Source organism: Panthera tigris, chromosome F2 (genome assembly GCF_018350195.1).
Source record: "Panthera tigris isolate Pti1 chromosome F2, P.tigris_Pti1_mat1.1, whole genome shotgun sequence".
In the NCBI taxonomy this organism is placed as follows: domain Eukaryota; kingdom Metazoa; phylum Chordata; class Mammalia; order Carnivora; family Felidae; genus Panthera; species Panthera tigris.
The window spans coordinates 19,328,716-19,352,757 of NC_056676.1; the positions used below are offsets into that span (position 1 = coordinate 19,328,716).

At 35.5% G+C, this 24,042-nt stretch overlaps 1 protein-coding gene across 1 annotated transcript in view; it reads left to right on the plus strand.

Annotated features, from left to right (window-relative positions):
- CF2H8orf34 (chromosome F2 C8orf34 homolog) overlaps positions 1-24,042 on the plus strand; it is a 400,043-nt gene that overhangs the window by 362,466 nt on the left and 13,535 nt on the right. Inside the window, 1 exon segment of the mRNA XM_042973375.1 lies at positions 8,313-8,406. Within this exon segment, the coding sequence (XP_042829309.1) occupies positions 8,313-8,406 (94 nt within the window).

Here is a 24,042-nt window from a genome sequence, read left to right on the forward strand (position 1 = left end):
ATCACATTTCCCATATGAATAATTGGAAAGTAGCATAGTACACTGCTTACAAATCCCCTAATCATGAGAGATGTTTTAATTTAAATGTATATGCATCAGAAAAGTATTGTCAACCTAAATGGGTGAGAAGCTATAAAGAACTAAAGACTGAAGTTAATGATTTTTTGAAACTTTGTAAAGAGCAATTTAGAGCAGCTCCTCACGTCTGCAGGAAGCTAGCTGGTGAAGGCCGGAGGCAACACACACAGGAGTGTGAACTAACTCAAGGTGTCAAATGGCAGCTTGGCAATTGCTAAGGGTGTCAGACAGGAAAAAAAGCATGTAGAGCAGGCAGGCCCTTTTCCAAATCTGTGGAGGTTGGTTTTGCCAGCTCTACGATCTGAACCGGAAAGGAGGCTGATGGTATGCAACACAGTATCTTAAAATCACTTCTCATGCCTATTTTGGCCCGTCTTGTTCTCCGAGTTGTACTATTGCGTGATGGCGACTGTCATGAAGTTCCAACTACACTTCCGTGGAAAGTGCATGCCATTATCCTGTCATAGATAAGATACAATTTACTTTTTATCATGCACAGGGATTCACTTTTCAAAAACCAATATTATTACTTAGTGACATAGTTTCATTCACTTAAGAAAGGAGGAAACAATTTTTTTCAAGGAAACCCTATTTTGTCTTTGACATTCATTTAGAACTGATACCTGTTGTTAAAGGATAACTTGTTTTTGTTTTTTATTTTTTTTATTTTTTTTCAATATATGAAATTTATTGCCAAATTGGTTTCCATACAACACCCAGTGCTCATCCCAAAAGGTGCCCTCCTCAATACCCATCGCCCACCCTCCCCTCCCTCCCACCCCCCATCAACCCTCAGTTTGTTCTCAGTTTTTAAGAGTCTCTTATGCTTTGGCTCCCTCCCTCTCTAGCCTCTTTTTTTTTTCCTTCCGCCTCCTCCATGGGTTTCTGTTAAGTTTCTCAGGATCCACATAAGAGTGAAAACATATGGTATCTGTCTTTCTCTGTATGGCTTATTTCACTTAGCATCACACTCTCCAGTTCCATCCATGTTGCTACAATGTTTCTGTTTTGTTTTGTTGTTTTTTTTTTTAAGTCTTAATCCTGGTTTTCATACAGGTATAAAATGAACACATATCAAAGACTTACTCAACTCATTAATTAGTAAGGGGACCAGTAAAGTGTTACAACCAGTTCAAAGGACGGTTAAACCCTCAGATACACAGTCAAATAGGAAATGCTGAAGTTATAAAGAGATGGAAAAACTGGCAAAACTGACCAATATCTGTAGGGTACCAACCAATTACGTTCAAATGGATACAATGTATGGGCTAGAATCATTTGCAGTACTGGCAATTTCTATAAACAATGTCCATGAAAAGTCCATGAAAGACTCAGAACCTCCACAGAATCAGGAACTAGAAGGACATGCTAGGAAAAAATGATTTATTTTCCATTGTCTGTACTCAGTAATCTCTCGTCCATTTCAAAACCTTACAATTTTATCCCATAATTTCCTTGCAGAGAAATGTCACCAAATGGCATGAATTAGGACATAAAATGGAGCGCGATCCCAGTGCACAGTGTAGTATAGCAAGTTTGTCACATAAATTTATTTTAGCACCTTGCATCTATTTTGTAATGTTTTTCACAATACACCGTATTTTTCTAACTTCATCATTACTTTTTTCTGTTTTCTTTTCCCAAATTCTATGAGTTCAAACTTATAGCTTCCTAAACTTATTACTTCCCTCTTCTTAGGTTTTAATTGACCTTTTACAATTCCCAAAAGAAATGGGCTGTAAAAGTTTAATTTACTAAAAAATCATGGATCTCAGTCTGAGAATACAAGACATTTCATTAACAAATATGAAAAGAAAGGTACTTTCAAACTTTACTGCCATACCTTGGTGATATTGTGGGTTCAGGTCCAGACCACTACAGTAAAGCAAATATTGCAATAAAGCTGGTCAATGAATTTTTTGCTTGCACAATGCATATAAAAATTTTGTTTATGCTGTATTGTAGTCTATAAAATGTGCAATATGATTATGTCTTTTAAAAGTATACACTTTAATTTAAAAACATTTTATTGCTCAAAAATGCTAACCATCACTAGAGCTTTCAGCAAGTCATAGTCACTGATCACAGATCTCCATAACAAATAAAATATTAATGAAAAAGTTTGAAATATTGAGAGAATTAGCAAAATGTGACAGACATGAAGTGAGCAAATGCTGTTGGGGAAACAGCACTGATAGACTTGTTGCACACAGGCTTACCACAAACCTTCCATTTGTGAAAAACACAATATCTGGGAAGCACAATAAAATGAGGTATGCTTGTATTAATTTACGTATGTAAGTTATAAATGGAGAAATTTGTTTCAATGGAAGTGTAGAATTAATTCTGCGTCAGAGAGAGCAGTCTATTAAATGTACCTGAAGAGGAGGGTAATTTTGTTTCACTTTACATGCAACATGCTTCCGGGATTTTTATTTTATGTGGATTCTATGGTTATAGAAGTAAAAATGAAAGCGATTAATCCTTTTTGGAAGATAGAAGCTGATGTTTTGTGCATTGTTTTCATATTTATCCAAAGGAAGAGGGATATTCAGTTGTCTCCGGATTGGAGTATCCAATGGGGAAAGTTTAAGCAAAAGAGCATTTTTTTTTTTCTCTAAACATACTGAACTTCCATGACCACAGATGACATAAATCACTGATTGATTGCATTTAGAGAATCCAAAAATAGGCTATCCATGTGGAATAATACTACTGCTGAAGTTTATAAAGCACTTCCTCTGTTGGCAGATACAATGATATGCTGACATACGGCTGGCAGCCGGTTTCCATGTGATGCATATCACCATTCCTCAGCACTCCTAGTCCCTGGGTGTTTACATACTTACGGTGAAAGTGTTTTAGAAAAAGGATGAATGGCATTTCTTCTAAAAGCAACCCCAGAACTTGCTCTTGGGTGTATGAAACAGTTTGTACTATGGTTGAGACATAGTTTAATATTCCTCTAGAAAAATTGTTGAACAAGTTGGCACAGAACATATCAGCTCCTGTTTTTAGAAATGTTCAAGATTTCAGCTTCTTGTCCCCCTCAAAAAGTCTGATGGGTTTTAGTTTGAACATACATAGTATTTCCTGTTGACATGGATAAAGCAAACAGGTGCATTAATATTATTAAACCCTATTTTAGGGAAAACCAAAGTAAAACATTTAAATGATCTATTAATAGTAATGTTTGTACTATCTCTACGATTCCAAAAACTTACCATTTTAGAGTTCTTCCCAAACTACATGTTTTACTGAGCTAATGTTCCATTTTTAGTTTATATAATTTACAATAAACAAAGGATAACTGAATGTTTATTATCTTTTCAGGAGTAAAGCCATTAAATCTGGAAACCAATCAGTAGGATTGCTTAATATTCTGAACTATTATGGGAAAAAGTAACACAATTGACTTATTAGCTATGTCTTTTCTTATGAAAGCAGGTTTTAGTATTTGGGACCAAAAGGTAAATAACCAAAATGCTTGTTTAACTAAAAATATTTTTTCATGGTCACTTTAAAATTTTATGTTTTAAATGAGTAAGATTTAGCCATTTTGATTTTACCTTACAAAGCCAAAAGGATATTTTTCATAGTTCTTTCTTAAACATCAGAGATTGTGTGTTCTATTTTTGGTAATTTGCAGGGATGTGAGTTCCCTCTCTATTACACAAAAATTTCTGAAATTATATTTCTGCTGTCCTGTATACTGTTATGGAGTTTTAAATCCAAGACTTTTTTTTTTTTTTTTTTTTTTTTTTTTTTTGCATTTATGCTGTTTCTTAAGGTATGGCCCTGCAACACCGGATCCAATAATTGAGAAAATTGAACAAAAAATAAGTTAAATTCCAAAAATAAACACTAATTTACACGTAAAGTGTATATTTCAGGATTAACTGTCTTTATTTTTTTCTTTGCCAGCTTTCCTTACAGTAGTTCATCTAGTGCCTCTCACAATCTGCTGGCTGTCTAAAGAATCTAGACCTAGCAATTCACCACTCGTGAAATAATAGAGGTCATCTTATCTAGTACTTTCATCTGCTCCATTCCATCCAAAGAAGAGAAGTGACGTGTTCTAAATTAACTACGGTAAAAGACTGTGACTCTCAACCCTGAGGCAAGGGCTTTTCGGTGCAAAGCCCATCTCTTATATTATAGCAATATAAGTTTTGTTTTTATTTTTTCCAGTTTTATTGAGAAGTAATTGACATGCATCCTGTTTAAGTTTAAGGCATACGGCATGATGGCTTATGAAATGATGACCGCAATAGGTTGAGTTGACATCCATCATCTCATATAGACGCAATAAAAAGAAAAAAAATATTCTCCTTCTGATGACAACTCTTAGGACCTACTGTCTGGAATTTAAGTTTTAATCTGATTAACAGACTATTTTCAAGTTGTTGGTACTAAAAAAAAAAGGGGCTTTTATTTTAAGATTGAAAATCACTTAAAAATGTTATTTTGCTTATTTTGATTTTTAAATAAACCTTTTTATTTTAGAGCAGTTTTAGGTTCACAGAATTGTTGACAAGGTAGTTCAGAGGGTTCCTATGTACCTCTCACCCAATTTTAATTGTCATTAATACCTTATATTAATATATTTGTCACAATTAATAAACCAATACTGATACATTATTAGTAACTAAATCCATACTTTACTCAAATACCCTCAGTTTTTTTCAAATGTCTTTTTTCTATTCCAAGATGCCATCTAAGATATCATATTACATTTAGTAGTGATATCTTTAGGCTTTTCTTGGTTGTGACAATTTCTCAGACTTTCTTTGTGTTTGATGATGGTAAGAGTTTTAAAGAGTACTGGTCATATATTTTGTTGATTGTTTCTCAGTTGAGATTTGTGTGATATTTTTCTCATGGTTACACTGAGATGATGTGTTTGAGAAGGAAAACCATAGAGGTCAAATTCCATTTCATCACCTCCTATCAAGGGTATATACATACTATGAATTATTGCTATTGATATTCACCTTAATCACTTGTCTTTAGATAGTGTTGGTCAGGTTTCTCCACTGTAAAGTTAGTCTTTTGGCCCTCCTTTCCATATTGCACTCTGGTAGAAAGTCACTACCCATAGCATGCGCTTATAGATTACGAAGTTATTCTCCACCTCCTTAAGAGCAGAGTATCCATATAGATTATTTGAAATCCTTTTGCATGCCATATTTATCTATTCTTACCTATTAATTTATTTAGTCAAACATTTATTTTTGTCAGAATGGGTTCATAGATATTTATTTTATATTGCATAATAACCCAATGCTATCTTATTTATTTTGTGGTATAAATTGTCCTAGCTTCTGCCATTAATAGATTTTTCACTTGGCTCCTTTATCCCTTTGATATATTCCCATTATTGTGTGTGTGTGTGTGTGTGTGTGTGTGCGCACACGTACATGTGTGAACACTTTCTTGCTTTCTGGCACCACAAGATGCTTCAGGCTTATCTTGTATCTTTCCTGCCTCAGTCCTAGAATCAGTCATTTCTTCAAGAATTCTGGTTCTTTCATTAGAGAATGGTATTAGGAACCAAGATATGGGTGGTAGCTGTGTTCTTTGCTATTGGGATGTCATCGCTTCTAAGCCCTCTCAGCTGCCAGAGTAGGGAGATATATGTGTCTATAGTAACCCATGTATATATCAATATTCATAAATATTTCAATATTTGGCCTTCTGTATATGTAGTGAGCTCAACATGAGTTTATGCTGACGTCTCCAACTCTAATAATACATTATACATGGATCAGTCTAGCCTTGCTTTCTATAAACTCCCACTTCAACAGTGAGAAATTTGGCTCCCAGCATCTGTTATCCATTTGCTTCATTGTCCAATTCCAGAATATATGTAGCTTCAGATTTGTTAACCTATATGTACATGGAAAACAACTTTATCAGTTAGTATACAGTATTTGTGAACAGTTCTTTTTGGTTTTGGTTTTACAGACTCCATTCATTTTCAAAGTTACTTAGGTTAGCACCTTATTCCATCACCCCCTTCAGTTACATTTCATACATCTGTAATGCATCTAGATGCTTTGTTAGTGTTTTGCTTTCCATCTTGGGATCTTCCAACCTCCTAATTGATTTTTTGTAGCCGCGCACTGAAGAAAGTTCTCAGACAGACTAAGCGGACGTGCAAGGTGCCTCTGCCAGGGAAATAACAGCAGCAGCAAACTGTACATAGTCTTTATTTCATGTTTGCCAGGTATAAACATCAAAGAGTGTCAATGCATGGGAGGAAAACACAAAGAGCCTCCAGACATAGACCAAGTACACATCTGGTGTTTATGGGAAAGCATGTAGGAAAGATGTGCAGTTTCAATGACGGCCAGGCAATTACAATGGTCTGTTCCCTGATTGGCTCCTGGGGGATCATGGGGTCTGTTCTCATAGTGCTATTGCATTCGACAGCCTTGAGACCAGAGCATTGCTGATGTTTCAACAATTACCCCATTCCCTCTCCCAGGGCTTGCAATACACTCTGTAGAAATAACTCCACAATATTTTTTTTCATTTGCATACCCTAAGTTTTACTCTATTGTGTGAAGTTCTATAGGTTTTGACAAATGCTAGTGTCTTGTATTTATCATTATAATATCAGAATAGTTTCACTTCTTTAAAATATCTCCTCTGATTCACCTATTCAAACCCCTGCCCCCCTCCCAAACTCTAGAAAAATTGACTTTCTGAAACTCTAGATTGGGACTCAACATCTCTAGAGTTAACTGCCATAATCAAGGGAGGGCAGATATGATGTTTTTTTCATACAGGAGTTGTTGTAAGCAAAGTGGAAATTTAATTTATAGCGATATCCACTTTCAGGAGTTGTGGGCCCTTATTTTTATCTTAATAGTATTTGTCTGAACAAAATAAACAAAATACCTCAAGTTACAGAAAAACATTACTAAAAGAGGGGAGAGATGATGGATGAATTTGAGTCATCAAGAGAGTAAATCGACAGGTCGTATTAATTTTGTCTTAAAATTTCAAAATATGTTTGAAAAGATTTTCTTAACTCATGGCTCAATAAATTTGAAACCAAAAGGTGACCAAAGTTATCCATGTCCTTAGGGACCTTCCAGATTATTTTTGAGGGAGGGGGATATGAAAGGACAATTACTATGCAGTAATTATTATGTTGGTACAATAGGCACACGGCAGAATACAGGAGTAGTTCTGTCTTCCCCGAGGAAGACTTTCAGTAGAGAGGACATCTGAGCCCTGGGAGAAGTGTCAATGTCTGAAACAGATAAATAAATGTAGTGTATTCTAGGCAGGAAGTGAAACCTCTTGGCATATCAGACAGTGACAAAATTGGGAGCTACCTGTTAACTCTATCTGAAGTGCAAGGGTTAACTGAGGTGAGCTGGAGATGAAAGTGGCGGGACATCAGGGTGGACCAGGATGGATCACGAGGGGCTTTTGAGTTTAGATTTTATCCTGGGAATTGGGAAACCACTGTAGGACTATGGAAAGGTAACAGGTACCTCATATGACATCTTAAAAAGCCCACTCTGGCAGGAAACTGGTGGGGAGAATTAGGAAGGGTATGAAACTTGACCCTAGAAAACTCATAGATGGTGATTACTGCAGTCAGGATGGGAGATGATGAGGGTCTGGTTGAGGGCAATGAAAGAAAGCATAGAGCAAGAAGGAATTATGGGAAATATAGTGACAAAAATAAGGAAGTAAGAAGAGAAAGAAGACAGTGAAATAAGTAGCACTGAAAGGTAAAGTTGAGAATGTTCTCTAAATCCTACTAATCTTTATTCTCATTAAAAGGGGTTTGAAACTTTGATGGCAAACAGGCACATTTTGTGCAATTTTATATCGAATATTTCATTGTTATATTCCTAAGCATGATTGCCAAGATCTCCATAAAAATATTAATTCAGGAAGGAACAGAGTCTAGATGTTTCTTCTTATTAAGACATTAAATCTTATTAAAAGGGGAATATAAAAAAAACTAGTTCAGAGTTAATGGCATGTCTTTGACATGAAAATGCATTTAAACTTAGGACTCTTCTCTGTTGTGAGGAAATTCTTCTCTCTCTCTCCCTCTTTCTCTCTCTCTCTCTCTCTCTCTCTCTCTCCCTCTCTCTCTCTTTCTTTTTTTGGACATATAATTCATAAGACTAAAATGTTCACCCATGTTGGTATTCATGATATGCATCTAGAGTTTAATCCAGAATGAAATTTGTCTTTGGCAGGACGAATCTTTAAAGCAATTGCAAGTAGTTCATCAGCCATGGATCTTACCAAGTGACACAGAAAGTGAAGGAGTAGAAGCAGAACAAGATAAACGTGAGTAGACGTGGCTGTTTACTGACAAATTGTCTTCAGCTAAAGGAAATCCACAAGGCAGGCATTTCCTGTTCATAACATTACACGTCTGCAAAAAATTCAGGCTTGTTTAGGGAGACCATGTAAAGATGAGCTCTACTTCAGGTTAAATGTTGATTCGGTGATGTTTTCATTGTGGTGCAGAGTCCTACAAGCTGACCCTGCAAGGAAGAGTATGTAACACCTCAAAGGAAGTGAACTGTTTTTCCTGAAGACCAACACAGAATGTCTGTTTTGCGATGTCAATCTTCTTTGAATATTGTGGAATTATAGCAGTGATAACTTGTGATTATCAAACAATTTTGAAGTGTGTTGGGATCATCTCATCATTATTATATGTGAGATTATCATTACTGGTTAAATGAATAAGTGCATGGACAGAGAAACTGTTGCTAAGTTCGCAAAACAAATAATAGTATCACAATATTTAAAGCATATAGAATATATAACTCTTGATTTAAATCACTAGGTTATAATCATAACAAAAAATGGATTACTACACTTTGGCATGACTCAGTGTGTGCTTTCCAGGGGTTTACTGACATTGTCAGATATATGGGCTCAGCAATCCAGATGAGAGGTTGGAGTCTGGACTATATGGAAATAACATCACATAAAAAATAATAACATATCCAAATTTACTTTTTTAAATCAACGATAGCCTGCAGGGTGGAATAAAAATTGTAATTGATAACGTAGCTCTCATGATAATTGGTATGAAGTGATTCATTAACAATTCCCCTATGCCATAGCTACCAGAAAGACCAATATGTTACATGGCTAACATTACAATCCTGTACCCAGGGGGATCTAGAAAATTACTCTCCTAGGTTAAAAGGCCTTAAAAAAAATTCTTATCCCACTTCTGTAGCTGTAAGCTTATGTGGCCAGAGGAAACGCATCCAGGAGAGGGATTAAGAGCAGAGTGCTTGGGTGAGAACAGGCATACAGTAGAAGTGTCACTCAGCTGGCACATTCAGAAACACAGTGAATAACACAGTGACATTTTACAGATTCTATTGGAATCTGTACACCTACTTCAGACAAACAACTGATGAGACTCAGAAAGTGGGCTGTACTTGAACCTAATACAAAAATAAAGAGACTATTTTAAAGATCTTCAATGCAAGGGATCCTAAGTGAAATGATCTAGGATAAAAGCAGCATGAGATGCAAAGAGGAGAATACCCCCATGTAGGAAAGCATTAACAGTGGTCCCAAACTTTTATGCAAATAAATGCAAACCCAGTTATACTCCCTGTCTACTCTCCACTCACTCAAATGTACATAAACTCTCATTCTACACTTTGGATCACTTTGGTGATCATTTTCACCATATCCTCTTGAGGCCTTAATAAGTTTTGTGTTTAAAAAAAGCCTTTCATGGTAGTGTGTGTTGTATAAAGACAGTATATATAATTTTGCTCTGTTAGAGTCAACACACAGGTGCCCGAAGTGAGGAAGTCAAGGTGAACAACATCCTTGCAGGATCACAGTGTGTTAATTTTATGAGCGGGCGATAGCTTACAATGAGCTGGAACTTAAAAGAACACAGCTGATCAAAAGAGTCTATTTAATCCATGTGCAAATTTAGACTTATTTTTTGTCCTTAAATCCATGTATCTCCAATCAATATTAAGTCTAAAAAATAGCTTAATAATGCAAAGGAGATAAAAATCCCCCAAATTGTCTTTAACTCTTGTCATCTAATCATATTGACTTTCTGCATATAGTTTCACATGATTTTGGTAAGTTGCAATAATTTCCTCTTCCACTTGGATGCGAAGTCTTTGAGAGAAGGAATCTATTTTCTTTACCACATTGAGGTACATAATAAGAACTCAATAACTATCAGAAGGATGAATGAATGAGTGAATATATTTCTTTGATACTTTCTAATTCATTTATCAAGACAGTTGGAAATTTTAACAAATAAAATAAATAATAATTGTGACTGAATACTTGCAATAAACATTATTTATAGCTTTTTAAATTTTAATATTGGATTTATAGTTTAGCCATGGCTTTTGCCATATGGTCTATCAATCACTCTTAAAAAAGCCATTCCTGAACTCTCCTAACCATAGACCTAGCACCAAAAATATTTGATTTCAGCAATGTTGTACTTGGAGGTGACCCTTGACAATGGTAAATTGTTTGAAATAAAATCAGGGTTTAAAAATAATTAGGTAGTAATAAGAGCCATCTGGAAGTGGAATGCTAGCTAGCATTGTAGCCAAGCTCTGAGCACAGAGATGCAAATACTTTTCAAGAGCAGCATCCAACATTCAGGTGCGGGGACAAGTGTGAGATGAAGCCACTGAGGCACTAGCGTCTCCACTGGTACTTGTACTCAACGCGTTTGGTTTGTGAAAGAGCTGGCAAGGTAATGTATCTACCTCTTGATTTCCTCAGTGAAAGAGAATTAATGACATGAATACATGTGAACCCAATATCTGATTTAGAGTCTAGAGGCTCGTGTATTAGAAATTTATGAGTGAGGAAAAGGACAAGATTCATCATTCCAAAAGTAACACCTGTTTCTTGACTCAGCTTTCTATAAATTATACCTAGGTAGTTTTATAGCATTTTCTCATTTCTCCTGAGACAAAATTATCATGGCAGAAAGTTTCCAAATAATGTCAGGATCTTTGTAGCAGTGCATATTTCCTATTGCATCATTAAAAAATAAGACAGCTCAAATAAGTTTTATAAAAGAACACCTTTTAGGAAAAGATGTCTTGAATAATTAAATGGGAAGCTTTAAAAACTTCTATTGTAAATAAGATAAACAGAAACCTTAATTAGATTTTTTTATTCTGCTTTTTTTTTAAGGTATAAATCACAATTTAAAAAACCTCATGTTAGAAGTCTGTTTGTTTTTAATCTCTCAGATTATAGGGTGAAGTCACTAAATAACTCATGTCACAGGGGTTCCTGGGTGGCTCAGTCGGTTGAGCGTCTGACTTTGGCTCAGGTCATGATCTTGTGGTTCATGAGTTGAAGCCCCACGTCAGGCTCTGTGCTGACAGCTCGGAGCCTGGAGCCTGCTTCCAATTCTGTGTCTCCCTCTTTCTCCCTGCCCCTCCCTGGCTCGTGCTTTCTCTCTCTGTCTCTCTCTCTCTCTCTCTCTCTCAAAAATAAATATTAAAAAAAATTTTAATAACTCATGTCACAGATATTTGAATCTACTGGGATACTGTTTGGTGTTCATATTACTGGGCTTCACTTCAGACATATTGAATCAGAATCTCTGCAAGGGACTCTGAATTCTGCATTTTTAATAAACCCCTCAGGCAGACCTTGATTATTCTAAAGATTGGGAACTACTGGATGAAAAGTCCAATGAATCAGAGGGTTGTGAATTGTTTCCATAGTGTTGTTAGATTTTAGACCTTATGTCTCTAGGCTACTTTTCCCATCTGTAAGTTAAGTTTGGATGTAAAATGTGAGAATGGAGAAAGAAGGCTGAAATTTGATGGAACAAATGTGGAGTGAAATTGAGATACAGGCCATCCAGTCGGTAGATTCATTATCTACATGGATATAAAGTCATAAAATAGCTATCGTCAACACAGCCAGTACCTTCTAATTATGTTGTGAACTTTTAAAACCTGAAAAACTAAGGTAAAACAAACAAACAAACAAGCTAAGAAAAAGAAACAAACAAACAAATGAAATAGTAGAGATGTCCAAAATAAAGAAATAAGAGTCAGAGTTAGAGGTGCTAATGCAAGTGTGACTTGTTGAGACCTAAGATATGGATTCAGGTTTTAGACCCTGGAGTCTGAGGTCTTAATAGCTGTAACGACTGGTGATTTGGCACTGGGTCTGCCTAAGGCAGGGAAGCTGGTATGAGGGACCTGTATAAATAAAGCCTGACACCTGGGGGAACTGCCACAGGTATGAAACAGAAACAAAATACCTGTACTCTCCAGCTGTGCAAAACAGGAAGAAGTTGTCTATCTGTTCTAGGCTTTGGATGAAAAATGTAAATGTGTTCATCAGAGATCAAGATCTCAGGTCTGTACGTCGGTGGTTGGGTCCAAATTTAAATTATGTATAGTGTTAGGAACCCAAAGATATAATAAAAAATGGGCAGCATTATTAGAATTCATATCTTCTCATGTATAAATGCAAGAACTGGGGCATTTACAACTCTCAAAGTTCTAAACATTGACTCCTGCTTAAGATGAGCTCTCCAGCAAAATTGAAGATCCTTTGTATATGCTGTGTTGTTTCTCTCTGCTTTCAAGATTCTTCCATGGCCTTTCTTTTTTGGTAGAGTGATATGTTAGTGTGGATATCTTTGACTTTATCTTACTGCTGTTTCTTGGATATGTAGATTAGTATTTTCATCAGATGTGTGAAGGTTTCAGCCATTATTTCTTCAAATATTTTTTCGGACTGTTTTTTCTCATTGCTCCTTTGGGGACTCTGATTATATGTATTTTGGTACACCTGATGGAACTGTTCATTTTTCTTCTTTTTTTTTTTTTCTGTTCCTCAGACTGGATATCAATTGACCTATCATAAGTTCTTCGCTTCTTTCTTATGCAAGCTCAAATCAACTGCTGAGCCCCTGGAGTGATTTTTGTTTTCATTTTAAATCCAGAATTTCTATTTGTTTCCTTTATATTAATAGTCTTTAGTTGGTGAGAATTTATTCTCATAATTTCCTTTATTTAACATGATTTATTTTAGTCCTTCAAATATATTTATAGTAGTTAAGTCTTTGCTGAGTAAGTCCATCATCTGGGCTTCTGCAGGGAGTTTCTCAGGACTGCTTTTATTTCCTATTTAGGGGCCACAGTTTCATGTTTATTGTCATGTATGATATGATGATTTATAAAGCATCTCACTAATTTTTTGGTTTGTTGCAAACTGGATACTTAATATAATATAATGTGGAAGTTCTTACTCTGGAAGTTAGACCCTCCCCCGACAGGGTTTGTTGCTGCTGTTTTTCCCTGTTGTTATTGTCCTTACTACTTTTTATTTAGTGGCTTTTCTGAACTAATCTTACAGAGTCTATATATTTTTTTGTATACAATTACTTAAGTTTCTACTCAGCTTAGCAGTCAGCTAATACAGGGTACTGAGGCAGGCTATGGACACTGCAACACTTCACAACTTTGCTTACGTAGAGCTTCTAGGTTAAGCAGAGGTGAGAGACAGAGCTTTATCAGGGTTTTTTTTTTTCTTGGACAGGTGCATAGTACTACACATGCATGTTGTCTTCTAGATCCTCAGGAATATGTCAGAGCTTTTGAAAGCTTGTTATGGGCATCTCATCCACTAGATTTATTATTATTATTATTATTATTATTATTATTATTATTTTATTTTTATTTTGTAAACTCCTTGGTTGCCCCAACTGCTATCACTGCCTCAGGCAGCTGCTGTGTAAAACTATTGCCCCTAATTGTTCGTGACAAATGTCATAGGGACTGACTTTCTCACTGCGTGAACTCTAATCCAGGGCAAATAAAGAAAAACACTCAAATGAGGATTTTGCAGACAGCTTCTATATAGGTCAAATAATGACAATTCTCTAGATATGGGACATTTGGGAGGAGCTCCAAACCCATCTGCCCCCTCTAGTAGATCATAGCCTTCTTTTTTCATAACTCCCATCACTGTTCTTATGCACAGCTCTCTGTTCTTATTGAGATTCAGCTGCTTTTCTTTTAAAAATGTTCTATGGAGGGACACCTGGGTGGCTCAGTCAGTTGAGCGTCTGACTTCCGCTCAGGTCATGATCCTGCAGTTAGTTTGTGAGTTCTGTGCTCACAGCTCGGAGCCTGGAGCCTGCTTCAGATTCTGTCTCTCTCTCTCTCTCTCTCTCTCTCTCTCTCTCTCTCTCTGCCCCTCCCACCCACACTCTGTCTGTCTGTCTCTCCTTCAAAAATAAATAAACATTAAAAAAAATTTTTTTAATGTTCTATGGATTATTGCAAGCCTTTGGTTACTTTCTAGAGTTGTGAAAAGTTGATTTTGGTGATTTTTGCTAGTGTTCTCATTGCTTTTTAGAAGGGGAGATTTTTGGAGATCCCTACACCCACATTCCAGAAGTGCTTCTCCTCTCCTGTTTTTCCAATTTCATCAACATAGTTTTCTCTTTGTTCGAAGAATGGTTCATTTTCATAATGAACTATGGTACAAGATGTCTGCTTCTTTAAGTTCCAATATCATGATAAGCTATTAAAAACAGTTTTGTAGTAGAATAAGTTTTGGGAATTTATACTTATCATTATATTTCAGAAACTCTCAGGTGTAAGAACCTGTTCTACCGCTGACAGAAAAACTTTTCAAGAGGAACAAAACAGCTCTTCACTTTTAAATGAACAGATCAAATATAATCAGCATCCTGGCTTAAAATGAGAGACAGTATTGTCCATTGTTGACTTGAAGAAATGCTATACAGTTTTGTTTTTTTTTTTAATGTCGCTGCGTGGTCTTGCAGCAAGATCTGTTTGACTGTGTACAGTCCAAAGTTTTTTGCATATTTACTTGAGCTCTTTTTGCAGAATGCCTTTTCTTCTTAAAGTCTGTTTGTTTGTTTGTTTGTTTGTTTGTTTGTTTGTTTGTTTGTTTATAGAGAATGTGTGGAGGGGGGAGGAGCAGAGAGACAGGGTGAGAGATCCCAAGCAGGCCCCAAGCCATCAGCAGAGAGCCCCACAGGGGGCTTGAATCCAGGTACCATGAGGTCAAGACCTGAGCTAAAACCAAGAGTCTGACTCTCAACCAACTGAACTACCCAGGTGCTCTTGCCAAATGTATATTAATTCCTATTTTCAGAATGCTTATAATTTCCAGAATGCCTATTAACTGCTGGAAGACCAGATGCTCTGGGATTTTAGCAAGTGCTAATCTAATCTAATCTAATCCTCTCAATCTCAGTTCTCTTAATTTAGTGAGGAGGTTGGTTCTCTCAGAGATCGTAGGCTTGTTCGTGTCATGTCAGTAGCAGAGACCAGGAGTATAATCAAATGTTCTTGTTTGGACCCAGTGATGTTTACTCTTATTGCTTCATCCTTTACTCATGACTTCCCTTAATCCCCCTTACCAGGGGGTGACACAGTTTCTGCTGGGACTCTTGAGAGCCAAAGTACTTGGGGAGGAAAGTGGAGCTACAGGATTCTACTGTCCACTGAGGATGTGGTGTGGCCTTTATTCTCCTTAATCTAACCTCAGGTTATTTCTTTCCAGGTAGCCTCCTAAGATTTATATCTGAGCAATGCTTGAGTCAGTGGTGTTATTGTACCACAGCTGATTATCTCACCAGGCCCAAGAGAAGGTACTAACATCCTCTCAACTGAAAGAGTAGAAAGGGGTGTGTTAGGGGGCAGTGGTATATAGATAACACAAAGACCAAAATGAGTTAAAAGCCAATTAAGTCAGATGGGTGTTAGGACTTCATGACTCTTGGAACTCAAATTTTAAATATTAGGGTCATGACATAGAAATAAGGACTAGGAATATATACCTCAGGAGATAAACAAGACAGGACTTCAGTATTTTGTTCTTATTTAAAGGTCAACTAGGCTATCCTACACAACACATGTCTTTGTAGAGAAAAGACCCACATGCTTTGGAAACGACCAAGAATAAAAGATAGTAATGGTAACAGTAATACATAAAAATAGCTCAAGAATAACTAGAAAGATGAGCTCTTAAAGTAAAACAGACAAAAACATCTGACAAACTGTATTAGGTTATTTTTGAAGACCAAAAGAAATCTTGATGACTTTTAATCTCACTTTTCACATTCAATCTTCTATGAGTGTTCAGAAAATTCTAAAGCTTTTCTTAAAAAAGTCAGGGCATCTGAACTCATATGAGGCAATAAATTCTATAAATTAGGCATTTGCATGTTTGGTACCTGTTATTATAAATATTTAAGGATTGATCTTTAACCAACAAATATAATAGTAAGTTAATAATTACTGTGAATTATCTGTTACATGCAAAATAGTCTAATGTCAAATTGTAATTTTCCATTATAATACTGTTAGATAATTAGTTTGATTATAAATAAGTTTTTGCAATTTTTAGAGGACACATGTCCCTGAATTATTCATGTGCCATTCTTACTCTGAAATGTTTCCCATGTCTGTGGTAAAACCCTGATATTATGAACGTTTCAATTGATTTCTAAGCTCCTAGAAAAAATGTAATGGGTAATATTTAATAACATAAAATTTAATCTCACCGAGTAAACTATTATTAAGTGTAATGGAAAAATGTGTTCTACAACATGTAAGGTTACATGCTTCAGAATAGATACAAAGCTTACCTGCTTTATTTATTGAAATTTCCTTGTCATATGCAGTAATAGTAGTCAGAACATTCCATAACAAGTATCAGAGAAGACTATATTTAAACAACAGAACTGATCTTTTGTGATAAAAAATTCTTTGGATTAGAGTATTATATGAAGTTGAATTCTTTAAAACTGAAAGTAGGAGATACATGGTCCAATTTTAGGTTATTTAAAAAAACCAAAGTTATAAATGAGTAGCATATGTTTTTAATCCTCTTACTAAATACTTTTTGTTTGTCTTGGAATATTCTTATAGTTGCTCTAGATATAGCCTGAGACTACAAAATATAATAAAGAAAACGAAATGAAGGGGGATCTAGTTCATTCTTTAACCTTGATGGATTTAGCTTATAGGTAGTCTTCCATTAGATGGGATGTATCTTTCACAAATGAGAAGAATGTATTGGCTGGTTGCAAGTAAAACCTATTTGTTCTTAATGAATTTTGTTCTGTACATTTTCAGTAACTGCAAGAACTTCAGCATGTTTATATCAGGCAAACTGTTCCGTAATTTCTCCTGGCTTGTTTTGCAACATTGATCTGCTTCACCTTCACAAATTAAATGGACCTTGGCATTTTTGTCACAAACCAGGATTTTTATAGTTAAGATTCTCCAATGTTACATATGCTCCATAGACCAGCTTACCTCCTTAGAATGTCCCTAGAATCATATTTACGTATCTTAAAACACACACATATAATGAGAAACTGCTGTGTTGGGTTCTATTGCATGGGAGATACAAAAAAAAAAAAAAAACAACAACAAGAAAAAGGTTATGATCTCTTTTCTCTAGTAGGTTAAATAGAAGTGCATAATAGCATAAGGTATACTATTTAAGAGATAAGTAGAATGTTAAGGAAGCCAAAGGAGGGGTATATCGCATGGAATTAGCAGTAGGAACATGAAGAAATGGTGTTTGAACTAAGAGATACGTAAGATTTTGAAGTACCAGATGGACAAGAATGTCATATGAGCAAGAAGAACAGCATGGGTGAGGACACAAAGATAGGAAGAGCATTGGTTATGTTTGGTGAACTGTCAATTCATACTTTTAGGGGAAGACACTAGACACAGGGGATCAGGGAGAAATAAATCTAGAAAAGCAAGTCATGAAAAGAACATAGTGGGTGCAAATTATAAGCATAAGAAATGTGAATTGGTAAAATAAACAGCAGAGAAATCTTTACATAGGAGGGAGCCCTGATAAAAACATTCATATTCCTAACTTTGGATAACACTAACACAAAGGAGGCCCAAGTGTTTAACCCTTTACATATTTCTTAACTTGGGAAGAAAATGAGATTTTTTTCTTTTAAAATTTTATAATGTTTTTTACTTTTTGAGAAAGAGACCGCATGTGTGTGCAAGCAGGGGAGGGGGAGAGAGAGAGGGAGAGAGAGAATCCTGAGAAGGCTCTGCACTGACATCACAGACTAGTTTTCTTGGGGCACCTGGGTGGCTCAGTTGGTTAACCATCAGACCCTTGATATCGGCTCAGGTCATGATCTCATGCTTCATGAGATCACACCCCACATTGGTATCAGGAATCAGATGCTTAGCCAATTGAGCCACCCAGGTGCCCCAAGAAAAGTAGTTTTTAAACTGTCTGTGCACTAGTGCTATTTTAAATAGAGATCATCATCTCCCCAAGACATGCCATTTTAAAAAAACTGATAAAGTTGTGGTACACACACACACACACACACACACACACACACACAATGGAGTATTACTCAGCCATCTAAAAGAATGAAATCTTGACATTTCAATGACATGGATGGAGCTAGAGTGTATTAAGCTAAGTAAAATAAATCAGTCAGAAAAAGACATGCCATATGATTTCACTAATATGTGAATAGAATTTAAGAAACAAAATAGATGAATATATGGGAAAAAAGAGAGAGGCAAACTATAAAACAGACTTTTAACTATGGAGGGCAAACTGAGGATTGCTGGGGGGTGGGGAGAGATGGATTAAATGGGTGATGGGTATTAAGGAGGGCACTTGTGATGAGCACTGGGTATGATATATAGATTATGAATCACAAAATTCTGTTGAAACTAATATGACACTGTATGTTAACTAACTGGAATTTAAATAAAAACCTAAAATAAAAATAAAATAAAATAAAATAAAATAAGTCTCTTGTAGGCAGGAAAAATAAATAGATAAATAAATAAATAAATAGCTTTAAAAAAGTTATCTTCTTTACTAGGCAGAGATGGTAAACAGGAAATACACTACAGCACAACTTATTGAAGGAAAAATAAATCATTGTTGAAGTGCATTTTAAAACTTTGTTTTGAGTGTTGTTAATCTATCAATTAAATATCAGTAAATATACATAGCCCAAGTTTATAATTTTAATTCTTTAAAACAAATGTTATTTTTAAATTTTACATACTACACCCAGGTCTCATCACAAATGCCCTCCTTAATGCCCATCACCCATTTAGCCCATCCCTCCACCCACTTCCCTTCCAGCAACCCTCAGTTTGTTCTCTGTATTTAAGAGTCTCTTAATTGTTCTCCTCTCTCTGTTTTTATCTTTTTAAATTTTTTAAAAAATATTTATTCTATTTTGAGAGAAAGAGACAGACCATGAGCAGTGGAGGGGCAGAGAGAGAGGGAGACACAGATTCTGAAGCAGGCTCCAGGCTCTGAGCTGTCAGCCCAGAGCCTGATGCAGGGCTCTAACTCACGAGCTGTGACAGCATGACCTGAGCTGAAGTCAGATGCTTAACTGATTGAGCCATTCGGGTGCCCCTCAGTTTTTATCTTATTTTATTTTTTCTTCCCTTCCCCTATGTTCACTCCATTTTGTTTTTTACATTCCACATATGAATGAAATTATATGATATTTGTCTTTCTCTGACTTATCTTGCTTAGCATAATATACTCTAGTTCTATCCACATTGTTGCAAATTGCAAGATTTCATTCTTTTTGATCACTGAGTAATATTCCATCATATATATATATTACATATATATGTGTGTGTATATATACAAATATGTATATATATGGGTGTGTATATGTGTATATATGTATATATATGTGATATACATATACATATATATGTATATGTGTGTATATATACATATATATGTGTGTGTGTGTGTATATATATAGACCACATCTTCTTTATCCATTCATCAGTGGATAGATATGTGGGCTCTTTCCATAATTTGGCTATTGTCGATAGTACTGTTGTAAACATTGGGATGCATGTGCCCCTTTTATTCAGCATTTTTGTATCCTTTGGATGAATACCTAGTAGTATGATTGCTAATTGGAGGGTAGGTCTATTTTTAATTTTTTGAAAAACCTCCACAATGTTTTCCAGAGTGGCTGCATAAGTTTGCATTCCCACCAGCAGTGCAAAAATGTTCCCTTTCTCTGCATTCTCACCAACATCTGCTGTTGCCTGAGTTATTATTTTAGCCATTTTGACAGGTGTAAGGTGGTATCTCACTGTGGTTTTGATTTGTATTTCCCTGATGACGAGTGATGTTGAGCATCTTTTCATGTATCTGTTAGCCATCTAGATGTCTTCTTTTAAAAAGTATCTGTTCATGCCTTTTGCCCATTTCTTCACTCTGTTATTTGTTTTTTGGGTGTTGAGTTTGACAAGTTCTTTATAGATTTTGGATACTAACCCTTTATTCAATATGTTATTTGCAGATATCTTCTCCCATTCCATTGGTTGCCTTTTAGTTCTGTTGATTGTTTTCTTTGCGGTCAAGAATTTTTATCTTGATGAGGTTCCAATAGTTCATTTTTATTTTTGTTTCCCTCACCTCCAGACACATGTCTAATAAGAAGTTGCCGTGGCTGAGGTCAAAGAGGTTGCTGCCTGTTTTCTCCTCTAGGATTTTGGTGGTTTCCTGTCTTACATTTAGGTCTTTCAACCATTTCAAATTTATTTTTGTGTGTTGTGTAAGAAAGTGGTCCAGCTTCATTCTTCTGCATGTTGCTGTCCACTTTTCCCAACAACATTTGCTGATATCCATTGGCTATCCATTGGATAATATTTCCTGCTTTGTTGAAGATTAGTTGGCCATACATTTGAGGATCCTTTTCTGAATTCTCCATTCTGTTCCATTGATCTATGTGTCTGTTTTTGTGTCAGTACCATACTGTCTTGATGATTACAGCTTTGTAATAGAGCTTGAAGTCCAGAATAGTGATGCTTCCAGCTTTAATGTTCTTTTTAAGGATTGCTTTGGCTATTTGGGGTCTTTTCTGGTTCCATACAAACTTTAGGATTATTTGTTCTAGCTCTGTGAAGAATGCTGGTGTTACTTTGATAGAGATTGCATTGAATGTGTAGATTGCTTTGGGTAGTGTGGACATTTTCACAATATTTGTTCTTCCAGTCCACACGCATGAAGTGTTTCTCCATTTCTTTGTGTCTTCTTCAATTTCTTTCATAAGCTTTCTATAGTTTTCAGTATACAGATCTTTCATCTCTTTTGTTTGTTCCTAGGTATTGTATGGCTTTTGGTACAGTTACAAATGGGATCAATTCTTTGATTTCTTGTTCTGCTGCTTCACTATTGGTGAAATGCAACTGATTTCTGTACATTGATTTTACATCTTATGACTTTGCTGAATTCACATATAAGTTCTAACAGTTTTTGGGTGGAGTCTTTCCGGTTTTCCATGTAAAGTATGGTCTTGTCTGTGAAGAGTACAAGCTTGACTTCCTCCTTGTCAATTTGTATGCCTTTTATTGCTTTTTGTTGTCTGATTCCTGAGGCTAGCACTTCCCGTACTATATTGAACAACAGTGGAGTGAATGGACATCTTTGTCATGTTCCTGACCTTAGGGAGAAAGCTCTCAGTTTTTCCCCATTGAGGATGATGTTAGCTATTGGTCTTTTATATGTGGCCTTTATGATGTTGAGGTAAGTTCCAAGAAAGTATCCCTATTTTTTTGAGAGTTTTTATCAAGAAAGGATGCTGTATTTTTCAAACGCTTTTTCAGCATCTATTGAGAGGCTCATGTGATTCTTATATTTTCTTTTCTTAACATGATATGTCACATTGATTGATTTGTGGATATTGAACCAGCCCTGCATCCAGGAATAAATCCCACTTGATAATGGTGAATAATACTTTTAATGAATTGTTGGATTCAACTTGCTGGTATCTTATTGAGAATTTTTGCACCCATGTTCATCAGGGAAAATGGTCTGTAATTCTCCTTTTTTAGTGGCATCTTTGTCTGGTTTTGGAATCAAGGTAATGCTGGCCTCATAGAATGAGTTTGGAAGTTTTCCTTCCATTTCTAGTTTTTGAACAGCTTCAAAAGAATAAGTATTAACTCTTCTTTAAATGTTTGGTAGAATACCCCTGGGAAACAGTCTGGCCCTCGACTCTTTTTTGTTGTGAGGTTTTTGATTACTGATCCAATTTCTTTGCTGGCTATGTAAAACATAATTACTTTTAGAGTGAACTCTTACCTGAAGTCTCAAAACATGCATTATTTATGTATTTTTTATATTAAACTCCTTATCAGCAATATGGTTTGCAAATGTTGTCTCCCAATCTGTAGGTTACCTTTTTATTTTGTTGTTTCCTTCGCTCTGCAGAAGCTTCATAGTTTGATGCAGTTCCACTTACTTATTTTTGCTTCTGTTGCCTGGGCTTTTGTCATATTTAACAAATTGTTGCTAAGACCAATGTCAAGGAGTTTCTCTCTGTTTTCTTCTAAGTTTGCTACAGCTACCAGTCTCATATTTAAGTCTTTAAAACATTTGAATTGATTTTTATGTACATTGTGAGTTAAGGATCCAATTCCATTCTTTTGTATGTGGATACAGTTTTCCCAAAACCATTTATTGAAGAGACTATACTTTTCCCGTTGTGTGTTGTTAGCACTCTTGTTAAAGATTAGTTGACCGTATATGCTTGGGTTTATCTTTGGACTCCCTATTCTATTCTACTGGTCCGTGTGTCTATTTTTATGCCAGTACCATATAATTGATTACTGTAACTTTGTAATATAATTTAAAATCAGGAAGTGTGATGCCTCCAACTCTATTCTTTCTCAAGATTGCCTTGGCTATTAAGAATCTTTTGTGGTTCCATAAGAATTTTAGAATTGTTTTCTATTTCTGTGGAAAATGCCATTGGAATTTTTACAGAGATTGCTTTGAATCTGTGTATCATTTTGTATAGACATTTTAGCAATATTAGTTCTTCCGATTAGAATTAAACAAGAGTCCAGGCCAGAGGGCTTCCCAGGGTTATTCTACCAAACATTTAAAGAAGAGTTAATACTTATTCTTTTGAAGCTGTTCAAAAACTAGAAATGGAAGGAAAACTTCCAAACTCATAATATGAGGTCAGCATTACCTTGATTCCAAAACCAAAGACTCCACTAAAAAGGAGAATTACGGACCATTTTCCCTGAGGAACATGGGTGAAAAAATTCTCAATAAGATACTAGCAAGTTGAATCCAACAATACATTAAAAGAAATATTCACCACGATCAAGTGGGATTTGTTCCTGGGATGCAGCAATTTTTTGATTGCTGATTCGATTTCATTGCTGGTAATAGATCTGTTGAAATTTTCTTTTTCTTCCTGATTTAGTCTTGGGAGGTTATATGTTTCTGGGAATTTATATCTTTTAGGTTGTCCCATTTATTGGCATATAATTTTTCATAATGTTCTCTTATAATCATTTGTATTTCTGTGATGTCAATGGTTTTTTTCTCCTTTTTCACTTGATTTTAATTCCTCTCTCTGTCTCTGTCTCTCTCTCTTTCTCTCTCTCCCCCTCTCTTTTTTCATGAGTGTGACTAAAGGTTTATCAATATTGTTGATCTTTTCAAAGAGCCAGCTCCTGATTTCATTGATCTAGTCTTTTGTTTTCTTACTTTCCACTTTTCAAAAAATTTCTGCTCTAATCTTTGTTATTTCCTTCCTTTTACTGCTTTTGGGTTTTGTTTGTGCTTCTTCTTCTTTTTTTCTGGCTCCTTTAGGTGTACGGTTAAGTTGTTTATTTAAGATTTTTCTTGTTTCTTGATATAGGCCTGTATTGCTATAAACTTTCTTGGAATGGTTTTTGCTGCATCCCAAAGATTTTTAACTGTTGTATTTTCATTTTCATTTGTCTCCACATATTTCTCAATTTCATCTTTGATTTCCTGGTTCACTCATTCATTGTTTAGTAGTATGTTAATTAACCTCCATATATTTGTGTTCTTTCCAGATTTTTTCTTGTGGTTGACTTTTAGTTTTATAGAGTTGTGATCAGA